This window comes from Pelophylax lessonae (assembly GCF_965119305.1).
Source record: "Pelophylax lessonae genome assembly, chromosome: 13".
Taxonomy (NCBI): Eukaryota; Metazoa; Chordata; class Amphibia; order Anura; family Ranidae; genus Pelophylax; species Pelophylax lessonae.
In genome coordinates, this window is record NC_138780.1 from 193,645,550 (window position 1) to 193,668,534 (window position 22,985).

The window sequence follows — 22,985 nt, forward strand, 5'->3', positions numbered from 1 at the left end:
GACCACAACATACAGGGGTATACAATGTACGGGTAACAGCAAACACACACACACATCATAGGTTGAACTGGATGGACTGATGTATTTTTTCAACCTCACTATGCAACTATGTAAGCCCTGGGTTAACCCTTTCCCTGCTAGTGTCATTAGTATAGTAAGGGCTCTTTCACACTAGGGAGTCCGTCAGCGGACTCCATTTTTCTCAGCAGGGGATCACTCCGCCGATCCCCCGCTGAGCAGGAGGATGACAGCTGTTCTCCACGCTGTGTGCGGAGACACAGCTGTCAGGTCTCCATGCATCTCTATGGGGGAAATCGGATGGGAATGGATGGTTGGTCTGTTCTCATCCGATCCGATCGCTGGGGTTTCCATCCGTCCAGATTTGACAGATAAGATTTTGCTCTATTTGTGGGGAAAAAAAAAATGGACATAATTTTATGTGGGTACAGTGTCGCACAACTGCGCAATTGTCCGTTAAAATAACGCAGTGCCGCATCGCAAAAAATGGCCTGGTCTTTAAGGGGGAAAATCTTACGGTCCAGAAGTTAAAGCATGCAAAATAAAAAAAAAAAACCACACAACTCACCACGTCTGAGTCCTCCATCCAGTTGATGCTGTAAAAATCACCAAGAAAGGTGTTTCGCTCGTTGTCACGATAACAGGCGTAAGAAGACTCATGAGGGTTGGCGGCTGTGGTGGCGTAAACTGTAAAATATAAAAGATAGATGTATATCTATAATAGCCATACATACAGTGAGCCATACTACACACTATCTGTCCCGGTGAAGGAATTTCAGACAAGCAGCAGTTCACAGTCTGTTATACTGTATGAAAATTTCCATGCCAGGGGGCGTAACTACAGGGGTTGCAATTGCAACCGGGGCCCCATGCTCCAGGGGGCCTGTGCGGCTCCCCTGTACACCTGGATAGGAGGGGTGGCATGTAGAGAAATCACTGTCCTCCTTTTTCCTCCTGTAGCTGCAGGAGGAAAATGGAGGAGATCGGTTCCTCTGTATTCTGCCCCCGCCACTCCTCCTATCCAGTTCACTTGTGTTCTGCTGTCTCTGGGCCCCTGTGTGCTCCCCTGGTCCCCCTCCTACTGTGCTGCCCCCCACTGTGCTCCCTCCCCTCTCCTGCCGGCTGCTGCAGGGGATGTGTCACAACAGAGAACCAGGAAGGGGTCGGTAAATATGTAATTTACCAGCTCCTTCCTTTTCTGAATGGACAGTCATAGTCAGTGACATTGTAAAAAAATAAAAATGATAAAAAAATACAATTAAAATACCAAAAAATAAAAACTGCTGACACCACTGGGTGAACTTCCAGGATCGTAAAGGTCACACTTGCGACCAGGCCCTGGAATTCCACCACCATGGGGAGGTCCCAAGATGGCAGGAAGGGGGCCCACTGCAGAACTTGTGAAAAGGTCCCATTGTGGGACCGTATTAAAAGGGCCCCGCAACCAGAGTAAAGGGCCCCAGGACCAGTGGGAAGAGCCCCAGGCTTGAAGGGAAGGGGCAGCCGGGGGTCCCTTCATGGTTTCTTGCACCGGGGCCCTGAAGGTTCTAGTTACGCCTATGTTCCAAGCGTTACATGTTTGTATACACAAAACAGAAGTGTTGTTAGGCAAAGCCTGCAATAGGTTTTCATTACTTTATAATAAAATTAGTAACCTAAAATGTTGGTATATGTATTGCATTATTAGGCAGCCCATTCCAGTAGACTTGTAAGGGGAGAGAAAATCAAACGGCCCAACAGCCTAAGGATCGCCTCACATACACGGCGGTGTTCTGCCAAAAACTCCGACAATGTTACTTCTGGTGAGTGTACACCAGTAATAATTGGAGATTTCCACCACTTGGGGTTTTCACCCAACACCGGCAGCCTTTACGCTCCGGTAGATGCTATAATCAGTGCAGATTGTTTGGCCGCCCACTAGTAACCAAAAACATGGCCGCCTCCTAGGCGGTGACAACTAGCGGGCAGACTAACAATCTCCACTAACTATAGTATCTACCGGAGTTCTATGAAAACCCCAAGTGGTGGAAATCTCCAATTATTCCTGGTGTACACTCACCAGAAGTAACGTTGGAGTTTTCGGCAGAGCACTGGCCCTTAAGCACGAAATCATGTACCTGTGTCTTTATTCGGGCTCTTGGGCACGTGCGCGCGCCACCGGAGCCCAGCTCCCACTGACATTGGACACAGCAGGAGCCAATCAGCAGGTCTGGTGATTGTTCCAAGAGAAACAAGGCAGATCGCTGTTCTGTTAATAAGGAAGACAGAGATCTTGTGTTTCTGCTAAGCAGGAACACAAATCTCTATCTTCCTTCAGTTAAAATGACGGTACTAAATGTGTGGGGGAATAAATCAGGGGTGTCAAACTGGCGACCCTCCAGCTGTTGCAGAACTAGAAGACCCATCATGCCTCTGCCTGGGGGAGTCATGCTTGTAACTGTCAGCCTTGCAATGCCTCGTGAGACTTGTAGTCTTGCAACAGATAGAGGGAACAGCTTTGGACACCCCTGATTATTCCCCCACACAGTTAGTAATCACTCCCAGGAAACACATTTAACCCCCTTTGATCGCCCTTGATGTTAACCCCTTTCCTACCAGTGTCGTTTACAGTTTTTTTTTAGCACTGATCACTGTATTGGTGTCACTGGTCGCCAAAAAGTGTCACTTAATATCAAGATTTGTCCGCCGCAATAATGCAGTTCCGCAAAAGAAAAGAAAAAAAAACGCTGATCGCCGCCATTACTAAAAAAAAAATGACTTTAAAAAAGTCCATGAATCTATCCCAAAATTTGTAGACACGATAACTTTTGCGCAAACCAATCAATTTACGCTCATTCGGATCTTTTTTTTTACCAAATATATGTAGCAGAATACATATTGGCCCAAACTGATGAAGGCCAGCAAACTGGCCTGACCTAAACCCCATAGAGAATCTGAGGGGTATTGTCAAGAGGAAGATGAGACACCAGACCCAACAATGCAGATGAGCTGAAGGCCGCTATCAAAGAAACCTGGGCTTCCATAACACCTCAGCAGTGCCACAGGCTGATCGCCTCCATGGCACGCCGCATTGATGCAGTAATTCATGCAAAAGGAGCCCCGACCAAGTATTGAGTGCATACTATACTGTACATGGACAGACTGTTCACTAAGCCAACATTTCTGTATTAAAAACCCCCTTTTTTTTTTTTTTATGAATGATCTTATGGAATATTCTCATTTTCTGAGATACTGAATTTGGGGTTGTCACTAATTGTAAGGCTCCATTCACATATAGGCATTTCAGATCGCGGGCAGAATTGCCACAATTCTGCCCGCAATCCCAAACTATTGCAAGTCGCAGGACACCTGTGCAATTCCTGAGACTTTGCGATGGCATCCCAAACACAGGCGCGATTTTGGCGCGATTGTAGCCCGGGTGAAAGGCGTCCCGTGATTCTGTTTGCGCGATTTTACCGTGATTCGTCGGGCGACAATCACGCCGCATTTGGGGTGCCATCGCAAGTCATGGGAATTGCACGAGCGTCCCGCAACTTGCACTGGTTCGGGATCGCGGACAGAATCGCGCCAATTCTGCCCGCGATCTGAAACGCCTATATACGTGAATGGAGCCTAAGCCACAATTAATGAAACTCAAAGTGGAGTTCCACCCATTTTTGTAACTTTAGATCTATGTAATCCCCTTTAAAACGACTTTTACCAATGGAAACTTTTTTTTTTTTTTGCTAGTAAATACCTTAATTTCTGCTTTATTCCTCCTCTCCTCACGTCCGGGTCCGATCGGCGATGACGTCATTTGGCGATTCGCAGTGTGTGCTGGGATGTATTCCATTCCAGAAATCTCGCAGTATTACCCAGGAGCTGAGCTGTACTGTGTGTATTCAGGCCGTGACCTGCCCCGCCTCCGCCCCGCCTCCTCTCAGTGAGTTGTACTGTATGCATTGTATTCAGGACGTGCTCTGCCCCGCCTCCGCCCCGCCTCCTTTCAGTGAGCTCAGTGAGGATATACAGTAATCCCCCGCTACATCGCGGTTCAGTTTTTGCGGTCCCTGTAATTCGCGTTTTTTTTTGTAATGTTATTTTACTATATAAATCATTAAAAATGAAAGATTTTTGTGTTTTTCATAGCTCTTGCTCTGTCTCTAAGTATCTTTTATGTGTTTAAATGAGTTTCTATTGTTTTAAAAGTGTGTTTAAAGACCTTAAAATGCTTTTACACGTACAGTGACAGTAAAAAAAATTCAAGTTAGACTTACCGGTAACTTGTTTTCCAATAGTCTTTCAGGACAGCACCTTAGAGAGATGGCTCCTCCCTCTCCTCATCAGGAAACACCCCATCCACCAGATTTTAAAAGGAGGCTTCTCCCACCATTCATCAGTTTGTAGAAGAGTACCTCCGGCCCATGCTGGAACACATAAACAGATATGGTTAATCACAGCAATACATTTTATACAATAGGGCGGGATCCTCCTGCTGTCCTGAAAGACTATTGGAAAACAAGTTACCGGTAAGTCTAACTTGAATTTTCCCTAAAACGTCTTTCAGGACAGCACCTTAGAGAGGATTATCGAGACTTACTCAATTTAGGGAGGGACCACAGCTTGCAGGACCTTTCTGCCAAAAGCCTGATCTTCAGCTGCCAAAAGGTCCAACCTATAGTGTCTTGCAAATGTAAAGTAGCTTGACCACGTAGCCGCTTTGCAGATCTGATCTGGAGTGGCACCAGCTTTCTCTGCCCATGTAGTGGCTAACGCTCTAGTAGAGTGAGCTCTGATCCCCTGTGGGGGAGACAATTTCATTTGGGAGTAAGCCTCTGAAATAGCGGATCTGAGCCATCTGGCTATTGATCCTTTTGATGCCTGGCGACCTTTTTTGTTGCCAGAGAAAAGAACAAAAAGAGAGTTTGATGATCTAAACTCTTTAGTAACCTCCAAGTAGTGTATAAGAACCCTTCTTACATCTAGGTAGTGAAAGCTTTCTTCCTTATCTCCTGATGGATTAGGGCAGAAGGTAGGTAACACAATTTCTTGTGAGCGGTTTCTCGTTGAAGCTACTTTTGGGAGAAACCCTGGATCTGTCTTGAGAATTATCCTGTCTGGATATATGGACAAGAAAGGTTCGATAGCTGATAAAGCATGTAATTCACTGATTCTTCTTGCTGATGTTATTGCCACCAAGAAGACCGTCTTGAGGGTAAGGTTTTTTAGTGTAACCGTTTCTAGTGGTTCAAAAGGTTCCTTTGTGAAGGCCTGAAGGACCACCGACAAGTCCCATTTGGGGAAGCTTCTGACAGGCACTGGTCTGGAGCGGGTAAGGGCCCTGAAGAATCTGATGATTAAAGATTCTGAAGAAATGGGCCTTTCCAAGAATACCCCCAGGGCTGTAACTTGTACCTTGAGGGTACTTACTGCCAAACCTTTTCCTGCGCCCTCCTGTAGGAACTCCAAAATTGAAGTAATACTGTTCAATTTTTGATCTTTCGATTCACACCAGGTATTATATGTCTTCCAAACTTTTGCATATATATTCCTTGTGACTTTTTTCCTACTGGAAAGTAGAGTAGCAATTAATGCGTCTGAAAATCCTTTCCTTTTCAGCAGTTGCTCCTCAGATACCAGGCGGTGAGCTTTAGCTTTTCCACTTCTGGATGATAGACTGGACCTTGAAGCAGTAGGTCTTGACGAAGAGGGAGCTGAAAAGCAGGTTTGACTGATAGTTGAAGGACAGTCGAAAACCAAACCCTTTTGGGCCAATAAGGTGTGATCAGGATCACTGAGGCTCTTTCCATTTGGATTTTTCTCAATACCAACGGAATGAGCTGGAAGGGGGGGAAGGCATACCCCAACCTGAACCTCCAGGGATGTGCCAGGGAATCTACTCCCAGAGAGTTGTCGTTTCTGTGGAGTGAGAAGTAAAGTGGAAGTTTTGCATTTTCTTTCGTTGCAAACAGATCCACCTCTGGCTTTCCCCAAGTCTTGGTTATCAACCTGAAGACTTCTGGGTTCAAGCTCCATTCTGCTTCTCGGATCTTCTGCCTGCTTAAATAATCCGCCACACTGTTTAGTGTACCTTTTAGGTGGATTGCTGACAAGGAAAGTAACTGCCTTTCCGCCCATTGCAGAATTTCCGTTGCCAAAAGCTGTAGGGTTTTGCTTCTTGTGCCCCCTTGCTTGTTTAGATATGCCACTGTAGTGGCGTTGTCTGAAAGGACTTGAACATGAGTCCCCTGAAGATTTTGAGAGAAGGCAGTTAGGGCTAGGCCGACTGCCTTTAATTCCTTCCAATTTGAGGATTTTCTTGTCTCGGTCTGAGACCAAACCCCCTGTGCCAGGTTTTGGTTCCAGTGGGCTCCCCACCCCCACCTGCTGGCATCCGTTGTTAACCTCTGGTCTGCCGGGAAGGACCAGGCCAAACCCTGAGACACCTTGGTGGGGATTTTTACCTTTAAGTCCAAAGTCTCTGGATTGTGATCCCAGATTCTGAGGAGGAAATATTGGAGTGGTCGAAAATGCAGCCTTGCCCATTGGACAGCTGGAATTGACGCAGTCAGGTTTCCAAGGACTGACATGATCTCTCTGATCGACCACCACTGATTTGTTTGTAGCCTTGCTACCAAATTCTGTATTTTGACCTGTTTGTCTTCTGGTAGGAAGATTCTTTGTTCCACAGAGCATAACTGAAACCCTAGGAACTGAACCCGCTGAGCCGGTGCGAGATTCGATTTCTTGATGTTCACTATCCATCCCAGAGCTTCTAGATGACCTCTTGCCTTGTGCAGGTCCTCTTGAAGTTTTTCCTTTGACGGGGCAAAGAAAAGCAGGTCGTCCAGGTAAGGCACCACAGAGATTCCCTGAAGGCGGAGGGGAGCTAGACACTCTGCCATTACCTTCGTAAAAATACGAGGGGAGGATGATAGCCCGAAAGGGAGTGCTTTGAATTGGATATGGAGCATTTCCTTTCCCAGATTTACTGCCAACCTTAGGAATCTCTGTGAGTGAGGGGCAATAGGGATATGTAGGTAAGCATCCCTTAAGTCGATTGATGCCATGAAGCATCCTTTTGTTAACAGGGTTCTGACTGTAAGAATTGAGTCCATTCGAAACTTTTTGTACAGAACTGACCTGTTTAATGGTTTCAGATTCAGTATAAGACGAAAATCCCCCGATGGTTTCTTTATCAAAAATATGTGGGAATAAAGTCCCTGATGTTGTTCCTCCACTGGAACTGGACAGACAACTCCCTGTCGCCTCAGGTCCTTTAACAGGTCCATCATAGCCAGGGCTTTTTCTGCATCTCTTGGGAGGTTTGTGACAAAGAACCTTTCGGGTGGCGTCTCTAAAAAATCTATGTTGTAGCCTTGGGACAGCATACCCAGAATGTATTGATTTTCTGTTATGGCTGCCCAATAGGGGAGGAATTCCCTCAATCTTCCTCCCACCGGCAATGTCTTGTCATTGTGTTTTGTTGGTTGACACAGGAGGATGGAAGAGAACACCTCCTTTCCCTTTGGGTTTTTGTGTCGACCAGTTTCTTCTCTTCTCCTGGGGTCTGCTATTTTGCTGAGCTTTTTGAGGTCGAAAAAGCTTCTTTGCTGCCTGTTTCTTCTTCACAGGAAAAGACTTCTTTTTGTCTGCTGTTCTATCTAGAACAGAGTCTAGCCCAGGCCCGAATAGTAGATCCCCTTGAAAAGGAAGTCCACACAGCTTATTTTTAGAAGCTGTATCTCCAGGCCATGTCTTTAACCAAAGAGCCCTTCTGGCTGAGTTGGATAAAGCTGCAGATCTTGCTGTCATCTTCACTGACTCTGCTGAAGCGTCAGCAATGAAGGCTATGGCCGTGGAGAGCGTGGAAAAGGAATCCAAAATTTCCTGTTTAGGTGAGTCTGCTGTGATGTGTGCTTTTAGCTGGCTAAGCCAGTATTCCAAATTCCTGGACACACAGGTTACTGCCATGGCAGGTTTCAGACTCCCCATGATGGATTGCCAGGATCTCTTAAGTTGCTGGTCCATCTTCTTATCCATGGGATCCCTCAGTATTCCCATGTCTTCAAATGCTAGGTCTGTTGACCTAGAAACCTGGGAGAATGCTGCATCAATCTTTGGCATCTTATTCCAGGGAGCTCCTGGGTCCTCATCAAAAGGAAATCGCCTTTTAAAGGCTTTAGGGAAGAAGGTTTTCTTTTCCGGATCAGTCCACTCATGTTTAATTGCATCTGAGATGGTCTGATGCACTGGGAAGATACGGCCCTTAGGCTCTTCCAAGCCTGCATACATTTTGTCATGTAGGGACAGTTCCTTCTTTTCCTCCTCTAGACCCAGGGTGATGTAAACTGCCCTCAGGAGACCATCCACTTGCTCGAAGGATAGTTTGTATTTAGTGGGCCTGCTTTGTGCCCCTCCCTCCTCTTCTTCCTCTGAATCCTCCTTGGAATGTGAGGGGGAATTATCTCCTTGGGTGGAAGGAACCCCTTCTGTCCCCACCGAAGGAAGCAATTGTGAACCCTGAGAGGACAGTGAGGCTGATGGCTGACTCAGGGCAGGGTCCTGTAGGGATGACCGAAAAGATTGGATGGTAGCATCCAATTCCTTCCTCACAGATGCGACTAAATCGCCACAAACTGTAGATGCTTCTTCCTTTACTAGTGCATCAATACATCCCTGGCAAAGTGTCTTTTTCCAACTTTCCGACAACTTTGCTTTGCATGAAGGACACTTTCTCTTGAAAACAGTTTCAGAGCTTTTAGCCTGGAAGACATGAATGGGAAAACATACACATGCTTCTTAAAAGTCAGCCTGATTCTCAGGGCCACCAAAGGTGCACAGAAAGACATTTAAAGGGAAGTCCCATGTGCCCTGACAGGCCCCCAGCCACCGGGGGGAAAGAAAAAAGGGATGGAGAGAGACCCCACAGTAAGATAGGCCATATAAAGATACCCCTTACCTGGGCCTTACTGGTGCCTGTGCCTGTCCCACTCGCTGAAGAAGCTTCCATCGCTTGGCAGCGGTATCACCCGTGGCTTCGGTACCGGTTCCGGAGACCAAAGCGCACCTGCACTGGACCGGATCCGGAATAAGGCACCAGCTTGCTCCTCCCTTCTTCCTCTGCGTCCGGCGGAAATGACGCCATACGCCCCCTGCAGAACGCTGCCCTTTCCGGAACCTCACTTCCGGTCCGGACGAGCGTCACTCGATCCGGAGAAATGGCGGCAAATTTGAAAAAAAAAAAGGCGGCGGACCTAAGAAAAAAACGTTCCGCTCCTCCAAGATGCCTTCCCAGGGCTGTGCTCTGCGGGGTCTTGACTCAGCCTAGAGCACTGAAGAGGAAGAAGGAGCCCATGCACTGCAGTCGGTCGCGTGAATGGGAGAAGCAATCGTCTCCAAAAAAGGGTAGGTGGACGTAGGAAGCCCGGTCTCTCAGGATAGCACCTTAAGAGCCCAGCTCCCCACAGAGGTGTTCCTCGGCCGGAGGAAACACAAAAACTGATGAATGGTGGGAGAAGCCTCCTTTTAAAATCTGGTGGATGGGGTGTTTCCTGATGAGGAGAGGGAGGAGCCATCTCTCTAAGGTGCTGTCCTGAAAGACGTTTTAGGGAAATCATGCATACAATGCATTTTAATAGGGTTTTTCTATTTCGCGGAATTTCACTTTTTCGCGGCTGGGTCCGGAACGTAACCCCCGCAATGGAGGGGGGTTTACTGTAATGCTTTCAGGCCTCGCTCACTGAGAGGAGGCGGGGCAGAGAATGGCCTGAATACAATGCATACAGTACAACTCACTGAGAGGAGGCGGGGCGGAGGCGGGGCAGGTCACGGCTCAGTACAGCTCAGCTCCTGGCTAATACTGCGAGATTTCTGGAATGGAATACATCCCAGCACACACTGCGAATCGCCAAATGACGTCATCGCCGATCGGACCCGGAAGTGAGGAGAGGAGGAATAAAGCAGAAATTAAGGTATTTACTAGCAAAAAAAAAAAAAAGTTTCCATTGGTAAAAGTCGTTTTAAAGGGGATTACATACATCTATGTAATCCAACCTATTAAAAATGGGTGGAACTCCGCTTTAAAAGAAAGAAATGCTTGAAATATATCACTGTGTGTAAGGCCCCTTTTACACAGGCGATCCGATTCGATCCGCCTGTCAGTTTTTCAGGCGGATCGGATTGGATGCTCCATTCATCCCTATGGGGCAGCGGATGTCAGCAGACACCCACTGCTATCCGATCTGATCCTGCCCTTGACATGCAGACGGATAGAAACCCCATTTTCCATCCGTCTGGAGGATCGGATGAGAACGGACAGGCGGTCCAATCTCATCCGATCTCCCCATAGAGGACAGCGGGGGATCTGACAGCTCCGTTTCCGCACACAGAGCGGAGACGGAGCGGTCATCCGCCTGCTCAGCGGGGATCGGTGGATCGATTCCCCACTGAACAGAACGGACTCGTGCCGATGTGAAAGGACCCTAAGACATCTATATATATTATAAGAGTTTCACTTTTTGAATTGAATTACTAAAATAAATTAACTTTTTGTTAATATTCTATTTTTATGAGATGCACCTGTGTGTGGTTGAATTTTCTCTTACGGAGAAAACCAAGACGTTTAAACCTTTGTTGCACTTACCGTTGATGTTGTTAGGTAGGTGTTCCATCATAGAGCCGGACTCACAGGCCTCGATGTACAGAACCATCTGTAAGAGAAATATCTCTACGTCACTCCAACAGGTTCTACTACAGAAGATCCAAGAAAGCAACTCTCCCGCGCTTGGGTGAAATGTTTAGAAGGAAGGGAGTGTGTCTAGTCCTTATGGTCAAGGCCTGAGGTCTTGCTGCCCTCTAGGGACCATGGGTATCCAAATATACTAGAAAACAACAAAAAATTATAAACATTTATTACCGGTTCCCGACTGCCCGCCGCCTATTTACTGTGGCAGTGTGGCCCTCCTGTGCAAACCGACGTAGACCTACATCGGTCGCGCACCTGAAGCTAGGGGGCGAGCGTGCGCCACCGTCGGCACGCTCCCGCCCCCACTCGGCACTGGGGACTACGAAGCATGGGTCAGGCGGCTCCGATTGCACCCTGACACCTGCGATCGCTCCCCGCTGAGAGAGAAGGGCGGTTGGCTGTTGTAAACACATCTGACCGTTCTTCTCCCTGGAATGATTACAGAGCACCTGTGATCCTTCTATATAGAATCACAGGTCTCTATGATCATTTCACAAGCCACCCCCCCCCCCCCACAGTTAAAATCACTCTCCTAGGCTCACATTTAACCCCTTGATCACCCACAGTGTTAACCCCTTCCCTGCCAGTGTCATTATTACAGTAACATTGCATATTTTTAGCACTGATTACTGTAGTAATGTCACTGGTCCCCCCCAAAAGTGTCAAAAATGTCAGTTAGGGGTCCGATCTGTCCGCCGCAATGTCGCAGTCTCACTAAAAATCGCAGATCGCTGCCATTACTAGTAAAAATAAATAGATATTACAAATCTTTCCCCTAGTTTGTAGATGCGATAACTTTTGCGCAAATCATAAAAGGGTGGGGGGTACTGCGCTTCTGGGTTTTTATTTGGGATTTTATTTGGGTACAGCATCGCACGACCGTGCAATTGTCCGTTAAAGTAACGCAGTGACGAATCGCAAAAAATGGACTGGTCATTAAGGGGGGAAAACCTTCTGGTCCAGAACTGGTTAATAAATGTTTATTATGGAATTGTAGTAGGTCGGTGCGCCCTTCTCTTGTTTTTCATTGTTTTCTACTACGGAAGACTCAGCACACCGATACATTGGGGGGGGGGGGGGGAGATGAACTAAACCCAGAGAGTTTGACATTTGGTGCAGCTCTGCATAGTAACCAATCAGCTTCCGGGTTTTATTGTCAAAGCTTAATGGAATAAGCTGAAGTTAGGAGCTGATTGGCTACCATGCACAGCTGCACCAAATTTCGCACACTCATTAGTTTTAGTAAATGTCCCCGATTGCATATCATAAAAACTGGACACTTCCTATGACCCCATTGGGCACTTACTTTTTTGTACATCTTGTTGTCATACATGTATTGAATGGTCTTGTTTAGTTCCCCGACGTGGAGCTGCAATGGAAAAAACACAAATCAAAGAATTATTTCAACCAAAGACACATTGTATGAATTATGTCAAAGAACTCTTCATAAGTCACAGCTGTGTGTAATGTTAATACTCTATACAGTATTGGCAGAAGGACTGGATATTTTTTTGTATCTACATAAAAGATGGCTGTAGTAATATTGTTCACATTTTTTTTTTTTTTTTTTTGTATCAAGATGGTTCATTTGATCTTTCTAATTATTGCTGGGATCAAATTAGCATTTGTTTTCAAGAAAATTCAGAGGAGCAGGCTGGAAATGTTTTCTTAGACTAAAGCCCCGTACACACGTACTGATCGTCGGCCGAACGATCGGCCGTCTTTTTCCAGGGCTGTCGTGTCTGTTGAAAACTGCAAAAGACTGCACACGAATTTTGTCGGCCAACAACAGACGACTGCAGAAGTGATGTCATGTGATGGTTAACTTTCCTTGTCTTTTCTGAGCATGCCCAGTCTTGCTAATCTGCTGTCTGTCGGCCTAAATCTGTACTGACTGGCGAACAATCGGCCGTTCTGGTGTTGGCCAACAAAAATTTTAATGCCTGCACGACAGATTCTGTTCGGCTGAAAATGCGCTGTCGGAAGCATCATACTAACAAGCCTACAATCGGCCGATCGGTCGTCGGCCGAATATTTACGGCCGACAATCGGTACGTGTGTACGGGGCTAAAGACTTCTAACAGTATGCAGTCGGTCCCCGGGTTACAAACAAGATAGGGTCTGTAGGTTTGTTCTTAAGTTGAATTTGTTTGTAAGTTGGAACAAGTAAAATTTTTAAGTGTAGCTCCTGCCAAATAGTTAATTTTAAGTTTTTTGGATAGCATAGGAAAGGGTTAACACCCCTGTACCATTTGTTTTGCTGTCTGTACCCCTGTTCAGAAGATTTCACCTCACTTTCTGTCCCTGCGAAAATTAGATTTTGAAAATATTGGGGTTGTTGTGGAAACAAGGATTGGTGATAAATCTCCAGTGGAGACAACTTTTACCCATGATACAGAGATACATGATACAGGAGTGAATTTCCTTTCCCTGGGGGGAGATTTCCTCCCACTTCCTGTTGTCCTCCTCCGTTTTGTAAGTAGGAGTCGTTTGTTAGTTGGATGTTTGTAACCTGGGGACCGCCTGTATGTGGTTTGTTTGGGAAAGTCCATTTGTTCCACAATATAATGTTAAAAAGTAGGGTTGCACCAATATCGGTATCGGAGCCGATACTACACACTTGCACAAGTATCGGTACTCATGCAAATGCTCAGACACCTGAAACTGATACTTTCAGGCTCAGATCTTTCAGCTGTCAGCGGGATTCTCCTGCTAAAAGCTGAAATGTAAAAAGAAAAAAAAAAAAAAAAAGCTGGCAATTATCAGTTCTTACAGAGCGGGCCTGCCACATCCTTAACAACCAATGACTCATTCCGCTGCCAGCAGGATTCCCCTGTTGACAGCGGAAGTGTAAACAGTCCCGACAAGTGGAGCTGTCAAAAAAAAAAGCAGCCGGGCAATGTTTATCAACAACATTGTTCAGCCGCTGAAATAGAAAGATAAAAAGAAACAAGGTTTCTTTTTTGTATCTTTCTGTTTATTCATCTACAGTTCAAATAGATAACGATTAGTCTGACAGCTATGGGACTGTCGTCAGGGGGATGCATACCACACCTGCGCATCCCCATGCTGGTAAAACACGGACCCGCATGGGGCATAAATTAAAACCCCCAATGTGAATCAGGCCTAAGGCTAAAAAAAAAAACAGAGTGCCTAGGCACACTCACATTCTAGGAAGTACTATTTTTGATAAAAAGGTATATTGTTCAGAGTAGTGATTGGTCACATTTTTAGATGTATCCTATAACACGGCAAATCTTCACTTTCTGAGCTATGGTCCTCTTTATTGGTTGGGCTGGACAATAATCATCTTCTATTGGAAGTAATATAGGAGGACATGAAAGGGTTATGAGAAGCAGCCGGTGGGCCTCCTCTCTGAGAAGCAGCCGGTGGGCCTCCTCTCTGAGAAGCAGCCGCTGGGCCTCCTCTCTGAGAAGCAGCCGCTGGGCCTCCTCTCTGAGAAGCAGCCGCTGGGCCTCCTCTCTGAGAAGCAGCCGCTGGGCCTCCTCTCTGCCTCTCTGAGAAGCAGCCCCTGGGTCTTCTCTCTGAGAAGCAGCCCCTGGGTCTCCTCTCTGAGAAGCAGCCCCTGGGTCTCCTCTCTGAGAAGCAGCCCCCTGGGTCTCCTCTCTGAGAAGCAGCCCCCTGGGTCTCCTCTCTGAGAAGCAGCCCCTGGGTCTCCTCTCTGAGAAGCAGCCCCCTGGGTCTCCTCTCTGAGAAGCAGCCCCCTGGGTCTCCTCTCTGAGAAGCAGCCCCCTGGGTCTCCTCTCTGAGAAGCAGCCCCCTGGGTCTCCTCTCTGAGAAGCAGCCCCCTGGGTCTCCTCTCTGAGAAGCAGCCCCCTGGGTCTCCTCTCTGAGAAGCAGCCCCCTGGGTCTCCTCTCTGAGAAGCAGCCCCCTGGGTCTCCTCTCTGAGAAGCAGCCGCTGGGTCTCCTCTCTGAGAAGCAGCCGCTGGGTCTCCTCTCTGAGAAGCAGCTTCCTCTGTGTTTTTCTCCCAGAAGAAATTAAAAAGAGAACCAAATTTGGTGTAGGGAAACGGTACAAGCGGCTGTGGCATGATGGAGGGTTAAGGTGGTTCTTACATAACCGCTGGGAAAGGACAGCAAACCCGGAGCTCCGTGATCAGCAAAGTAGACAAAGACATGGTCATTGGGTCCACTGCAAGAGAATAGAAGAAAAAAAACATGCGACTTACCCAAATTATGTGATGTCATAGGTTACAACTAAAAAGTCCCATTCATAGCAGAGTTGTCACATTAAATTTACGTTTTTTTTACATTTCTTCATTGTCTTTCTTGTTTCTGGCCTATGCCAAAATGATGTCATACATCCCAGGAGACTTTTTGGGCATTTCATTTTTCCTTTCATCTGTAGGAAGCGCTTTCTCAGCTAAGCACACCCTCATTTTCCTGCATCCCTGAGCTAAGGGCAGGTGGATTTCAGGAAGTAAACGCTACATGAACCTGCCCTTACTCAATATGGCCACCACTAGAAATACTAGTGGGGTGTTTTTTAAAGTGATTTCTCAGCAAAATAAAGCATGGAGACATGGATGGATGGAGGGAGGAGTTTGCTTTAAAAATGTAAAAACGACTAAATTTATTTTTACAAGACTCTTCAATTCTGTATCCTTCTCCATTTTTCCCTCCCAGGGCTATGCGTGCAAAGAAATCATGTACAGCATGTTCTAGGAACAATGAGATTCCCGGGATGGAATCAGAGGCCATTCATCTAAGTTTTTATATCCTCCTCAGCTCTGGTAGGTTTTACCCCTCTTCATGACCAAACCTTTTTTTGCTATTCAGCACTGCGCTAATTTAACTGGCAATTGTGTGGCCATGCAACACTGTACCCAAATAAAATTTATAAAAAAAAAAAAAAAGGAGCTGCCAGTGGTTTTTTTGTTTTTTATTATCTAAACTTATTTAAATGAAACATTTTGGAACAAAGACCCCAATATTTTTTACTTTCTTCTATAAAACATAATAAAAAAAAAATCCTTCATAAATTTAGGCCAAAATTAATTCTGCTACGTCTTGTAAAAAAAATTCAAAATAAGTGTATATGGATTGGTTTGGGTGGAAGTTATAGTATCGTCAAACTATTGTATAATATATATATATACCCAAGGGATTCTTTTAATCTGTAGGGATTTCCTCCTACTTCCGGTTTGGCTACGGGATAGGAAGTGAAGGGAAATCTCTGCAATGACAAGGTTGTCTTTTTTTATTGGTGGAAGAAGGGGATATATATATATATATTATATATATATATATATATATATATATATATATATATATATATATATATATATATATATATATATATATATATATATATATATATTATATACACACACATACACACACACATGCATGCATGCGACGATCAGCGACTTAGGCAGGCCATATGTTATACAATTTTTCTTTAGATTTACCAAAATTTGGAGGTCAAACCCAAACACTTTCAATTTGCATTAATTAAATTTCAGCTTGTGGTGCTCATTTCTGTTTTAAAGATGATTTCCAGATATGGCAATTTTTATATAGTAGCCTTGGCCTAGCTTAGACCAATGTAACCATGTATGTAATTTATTTTAAAAATGTTTTAAAAAAAAATAAAAAAAGTTTACAATTATTTTACAATTCTTTTTTAATTTATTACAATGTTCAATTGATATTTTTTTTTACAATTTGTTATATTTTTTTTACAAGACAGGGAAGCCTGCAGCGCTGCAAGGGGGGCGGGGGGTGCCACAGTAAAAGGTGGGCACATGGGGAGAGGGGGAATCTAAAGCAGGCAGAACAGGAAGGGGGATCGGTGTCAGAGAAGCAATTACAGGAATGATGTCCTGTGTCTGTGTCTCTCTCCACAGTAGCTAAAAGCTGGCAGGAGGGGAGAAACTGGCTTTCAGCTGCTGCAGAGAGCCACACAGGGCTTCCTTCTGTAACTGCCCAACTGCACCGATTCCCCGTGCTGTTGGGGCCCCTGTGTGCCTGGGCCCTCTACAGGAGGACTGGTGGTCCCCCCCCCCCCCCCCCCCATCAGTGGCTCTGTTCAGGAGACAGCAGGGCAGCCACTCAGTACAGGACCTGGAAGCTAGTAGAGATTACTTAGGCAGTGTAGTAGCCGTGTCTAGTACAGTAACTTCCAGCTCCCAGGAGGATCCCATATGCATGGAACATATTTACTTCCATTGGTCCATAAAAACTGCCAAGCCTGGAATTCAGCTTTAATGAGAGGGGTTACAGGGGACATGAAATTTGAGAAGTATGGACACCTTTGTTAGATGGGTCTACACGAGAAGCCCGTATTCCTACTTGAAAACCCAGCAGCCGTCTTAGGTGTGACCCCAATCCAAAGGATTTAAGAATAATAACTGACCAACCTCTTAATCACCTTTCCGGATCCTTTTCCCTTCACCGCCTCTGCGTCACCTCGGAGAACGGCCAGGAAGTTGGCAGGAGTGACGAACTAGAAAGACACAAACAGCCACATCATCAGCAACAAGGGATAAAAGGTCCTTCAATAAGCTATTTATATTCTCATGGTGACCCAACCGGTTTTCTGAGCTATGCTGGAATATTGGCAGGAAAATCTAAGTAGCACTATGATGGAGGGTTAAGTAAAAACACTTCCAGCACCAAGTAAGCCTTCATATTTACTTCCCAGGATCTATAACAAAGAACAAAGGAAAGTGATGGCAGATTCCTAATGCCCCCTACAGATCTGGGTCTGGTGCATTGGCTCCCCACTGGGAACAGAACTGGAAACCCAACAACATCCCACTAAAGTGTACCTGTGGTCCCACTGCAACCCAAATTCTGCAAATGTGAAGGGTCAGGGTGGAAGGTGCCACCACTGCCTTGGTACTTATGTCCCCCAGACTATGGAGTAGAAGGACAATTACTGGTCTAATGGTGGGAGGACAATGCCTTGGGATCAGCTGATTGTTTTCATAGTCAAGGCTGCCACCGGCTCAGCTTGCCTTTTACAGAAGTATGCATAGAGGAGAATCATGTGCAGCATGTTGCAGGAACAATGAGATGATCAGAATGGCTATAAAATGCCACTCTCGGGACTGGATAGCTGGACCTTGTAAACCCATTTGTCCTCAATGGCTCCTTCAGACAGAGAAACCATGAGAAGAGTTGGCCTTGGTGTTTCCCAAAGGCCCACGGGGCTCCAAATAAGTCAGACGTCTATTGGTTAGCAGGAGGGGGCACTACCGATAGGATTTCCACTTTCTAATTAAACCCCTTCACGCCAACGTAACACAAATACGTGGACTCACTAGAGTGGGCTTTTTCCATGGGGCCGTAAAAATTTGGGACTAAGGTCTCACCTTGAACGCCTCTGTTTGGCTATCACAGTGATCAGTCACTGTGAAGCCCACCCCCATATTTTTTGTGTCTATGGAGGAGAGAGATACATCATATTTCTCGATCTCCTTGCAGAGAAAAAAAGTGTAAAAAAAAAAAAAAATTATATTTTATTATTATATATTTTTTTTTTTTTTTACACTTTTTTTTTTCTCTGAAAGGAGATAGAGAAATTTGATATATTATATATATATATATATATATATATATATATATATATATATATATATATATATATATATATAAATAAATAAAAACCTAGATCAAGGTTTGATCTAGGTCAGTGCCCCATGTTTGGGTCAAAGAACAGGGTCAGTATTTTTTTTTTGACAGAAGGTTTTTTGTTTTTTTCTTTTTTTTTTATTAGTATCAGTTAGTGTCAGTGTGTTTTCGGTAGGAAAAAAAAAAAAGCAAAAATGCGCACTATGGTTTGTGCTGTACTACAGGTACAAACAACTAACATACATATATGTGGTATTGTTGTGATCTTCAGAAGCAGGAGAATTTGATTTGGCTTGTTCTTTGGTGGTAGGTTATGGTAATACCAAGAAATATATAGCTACATTTATTTATAAAAAAAAAAATAAAATAAAAAAAAGGAAAAAAAAAAAATGTATCTTTTACTATTTTGGGCCAGTTTTCCTTTGTTAAGAAAAAAAAAAAAAAAAATCAGGAAATATCTATTAGAAATATCTATTCCTATTTACAACCAAATAAAGGTCCAATTTTTCCTGGGGAAAAAAAAAAATGTGGTATAATCCACCTGCAAGCACAAAGTAGTTGTGATGATATGTACAGTTTTACCAACGCATGTCAAAGTTGCAAAATTGTGCTTAGGCATTTAGATTTGTTTTACCCTTAGGCGCAAAGGGGTTAAAATATAGCAAGGAACTGTTGCTGTCCCAACTCCCCTGATTGGCCCGACAATCTCAGGATTCTCCCCCCTTTCTACAAACCCCCCCCCCCCTCCACATTCCTTCTACATTCTGATTCCCCCCTCTTTTCTCCCAAATCTTTCTAATCATTTTCCACCATTTACCCCCCACCCCCTGGAAAGAACAAAACACTCTTCTGCACCATGATGCCGTTGGGAATCCTATGCTGGCCATACACAAGTAGAATGAGTAACCACAGACCCCCCTCCCCCACCACCACCATTGCTGCTGAACCCACCATCTTTGATGCGCCTTCAGACCTGCGGCAGATCTTCACTGGTTTGGGTGCGTTTTAATTAGGAAGGTGCAGGAAATTATCTTTGGTCTGCACACATAAATGGATTTTTGTAAGATCTTACCGTAAAATCCTTTTCTCTTAAGCTCATTGACAGACGTAGTCTTCTTGATTCTCAAGAGCTGGGTTATGTTGTCTCCGCAGGAGTAGGACTAGGCAGAAAGACAAAACGTTCTGGCTCCACCTTAGGGGCAGTCCCTGAGGGTATATCCTCCCTCTCTCTGCTACAGGGAATCAGTTCTGTTTTAAAGCAGTACAGAGAATTTAACCCAACCCAACTCAATGATAGAGGGGCGGGTACTACGTCTGTCAATGAGCTTAAGAGAAAAGGATTTTACGGTAAGATCTTACAAAAATCCATTTTTCTCTATCGCTCATTGACAGACGTAGTCTTCTTGATTCTCAAGAGCTGGGACATCCAGAAGCAGTGCCACAAATGAGGGGTGGGATTGACAAAATCAAATCCAATCTAGAAGGCCCAACTGGTGCCAAACTAGAAGTTTTAAAGGCTCCTTATAAACAAAGAATGAGACTAAAGAAAACATTTTCCAACGGAAAAAACCCTCGAGGTAGACCACTGGTCTCCTCAAATTGCGGCCTGCAAAACCTTGCGGCCAAACGAGGCATCAGACGATGCCATTACATCAACTTTATAATGTTTAGTAAAGGTATGCACCGACAACCAGGTAGCCGCCTTGCACACCTGGACCACTGACGCCTGATGGCGAAAGGCCCATGACGCACTAAGTGCCCGAGTGGAGTGCGCCTTAACAGGGAACGGGGGCTCCCGACCCTTAATAGAATAAGCCTGTACTACCGTCTGTCTGATCCATCTGGAAATGGTCGCGGCAGATGCAGGCAACCCCTTTTTGGGTCCATCTGGGATCACAAAAAGTGAATCCGTCTTGCGAAACGAGTCTGTCGTTTTCAAGTATACCCTGATCGCCCGGACCACATCCAAGGAGTGTAAAGCAAACTCCCGAGGATGACTGGGCTTAGGACACAGGGAAGGTAATACAATTTCTTCATTCAGATGAAATTCTGAAACCACTTTTGGTAGGAAGGATGGATTCGGACGAAGAACCACCTTATCTCTATGAACCACCAGATATGGTGAACGACAAGATAATGCGGCCAGTTCTGACACCCTGCGTGCAGAAGTAATAGCCACCAAGAAGGCCACCTTCTGGGACAACGTGGGTAGAGGAATCTCCCTAATATCTTCAAAGGGAGGTTTCTGAAGAACCGACAACACTAAATTTAGATCCCAGGGGGGTAACGGCGCGTGCACTGGCGGAGCCAGATGTCGCACCCCCTGGATGAAGTTCCGCACCAAGGAATGAGTAGCCAAAGGCTTCTGAAAGAAGATGGCTAATGCTGAGACCTGACCCTTGATAGTACTCAAGGCCAGTTTCTGCTCAACCCCTTGTTGCAGAAAAGCCAATATTCGACTAATCGAATAAGACCGAGGACGGAACCCCAAAGGTTCACACCATGCAATGTAGGACTTCCATGTGCGATGATAAATCTTTCTGGAAGTCGCTTTCCTTGCTTCAACTAGAGTAGGAATAACTGAAGCTGACAATCCCTTGTCCTTCAGCACCTGGGTCTCAATAGCCAGGCCGTTAAAGCCAGCGATCGTAAAGCAGGATGGAAGATCGGTCCCTGAGACAGTAGATCCTCCCTGAGAGGAAGTCTCCACGGGACGTCCGCCACCAGTCTGACCATGTCGGCGTACCAAGCTCGACGAGGCCAGTCCGGCGCTACCAGGATTACTGGGATTCCTTCCTCCTCTATCCTGCGAAGAAGTCTTGGCAGTAACGCGAGAGGAGGGAAGGCATATATTAGCTGGTATTGCCCCCACGGGGCGATCAGTGCGTCTGCGGATTCTGCTAGAGGATCGCGGGAGCGAGCCACGAATCTCTGAACTTTCCTGTTGAATCGTGATGCCAACAGATCCACATCCGGGGTGCCCCACCGTAGGCACAACTGGTGGAAAACATCTGGATGGAGGGACCATTCCCCCTGATCCAGGGTCTGACGGCTGAGATAATCTGCCTGCCAATTCTCCACCCCCGGAATGAACACCGCAGAGATTGCTGGAACAAATCGTTCCGCCCAGCGAAGAATGCAAGCCACTTCTTTGGCCGCTCGGACACTCTTGGTGCCCCCCTGGTGATTGACATAAGCCACGGCCGTGGCATTGTCCGACTGGATCCGAACCGGGCTGCCCTGGAGCTGCTCGGTCCAGTGAATCAGACAAAGTCTGATCGCTCTCAGTTCCAATACATTTATCGGTAACCTGGATTCTTCCGGGGACCAAAGTCCCTGGACAGATAACTGACCGAGAATTCCTCCCCATCCGGATAGACTGGCATCCGTGGTCACTATCGTCCAATATATTGGCAGAAATGACTTTCCCTGGCTGAGCATCGGAGACCGAAGCCACCAGACCAGAGACTCTCTGGTCTGTTTGCTCAATCAGATCTGATTGTCCAGGGATTCCGGATTCCGATTCCATCTGAGAAGAATCTCTTGCTGAAGAATTCGGGTATGGGACTGGGCAAATGGGACTGCTTCGAACGAAGCCACCATCAACCCCAGAACCCTCATGCAAGTCCGAAGGGAAGACCAGCTGTTGGACAGTAACAACTGGACTGCTGATTGAATCTTTCGGAGTTTCCCTACCGGAAGAAAAACTCTTGTCCTGACTGTGTCTAGAATTAGACCCAGATATTCGAGCCTCTGGGTGGGAACCAGAAATGACTTTTGCTGGTTCACCAGCCACCCGAATTCCTGTAAAGAAATCATAGTAATTTCTATGTTTTGTAGCAAGGTCTGAGGAGACTCTGCATGAAGCAGAAGATCGTCTAGGTAACCAAGGATCGATATACCTCTTTGGCGCAGAAGTGCCAACATTGGGGCCAACACCTTTGTGAAGACCCGCGGAGCCGTGGCGAGACCGAAAGGTAACGCCACAAACTGATAGTGGTTCTCTTCTACGGAAAAGCGTAGAAACCGCTGATGTCCTGCGAAAATGGGAATGTGAAGATAGGCGTCCTTGATGTCTATGGACGCTAGGACATCCCCTGGATGCAGGAAGGCTGCTACCGTGCGAATGGACTCCATTCTGAATCTTCTTATGTTGACGAAAGAATTGAGTGCCCTTAAGTCCAGAATTGGACGCACTTTGCCCTCTTTCCTGGGTATTGTAAACAGGTTTGAATAAAACCCTTGAAACCGTTCTGTCCAAGGAACGTGGACTACCACTCCTTGTTGTAGTAAATCTGTGACTGCTCTCCGCAGATCTTCTAAACGATCTGCGGACAGTCGGATATTGGAAGGGAAGAATCGCGCCGGTGGGAGAGATTGAAACTCGATCTTGTACCCTGACCTTATGACTTCGCAAACCCATTTGTCCGGGATTCTGGAAAGCCATGGATCCGGGAACCGGCGAAGACGTCCCCCCACCCCAGTTATGGGTGGGGGCGCACCTTCAGGCTTTGGATGGTTTATCTTCAGGTCTGGAGGGGGCGGGCTTTTGCTTGCCCGACCAACGACCCCTGACGCCTCCTGCAGGAGCTTTGGAGGACTTAGTTTTTTCACCCGCGGGACGAAAAAAAACCTCTTGTG

At 45.9% G+C, this 22,985-nt stretch overlaps 1 protein-coding gene across 1 annotated transcript in view; it reads right to left on the reverse strand.

Moving 5' to 3' along the window:
• LOC309569572 (legumain-like) overlaps positions 1-22,985 on the reverse strand; it is a 56,545-nt gene that overhangs the window by 13,470 nt on the left and 20,090 nt on the right. The window contains exons 4-8 of the mRNA XM_082275454.1: positions 17,129-17,214; positions 14,823-14,898; positions 12,051-12,113; positions 10,643-10,709; positions 587-705 (exon numbers count right to left, since the gene is read on the reverse strand). Coding sequence (XP_082131580.1) covers positions 587-705; positions 10,643-10,709; positions 12,051-12,113; positions 14,823-14,898; positions 17,129-17,214 — 411 coding nt within the window. The remainder of the gene's footprint in view (positions 1-586; positions 706-10,642; positions 10,710-12,050; positions 12,114-14,822; positions 14,899-17,128; positions 17,215-22,985) is intronic.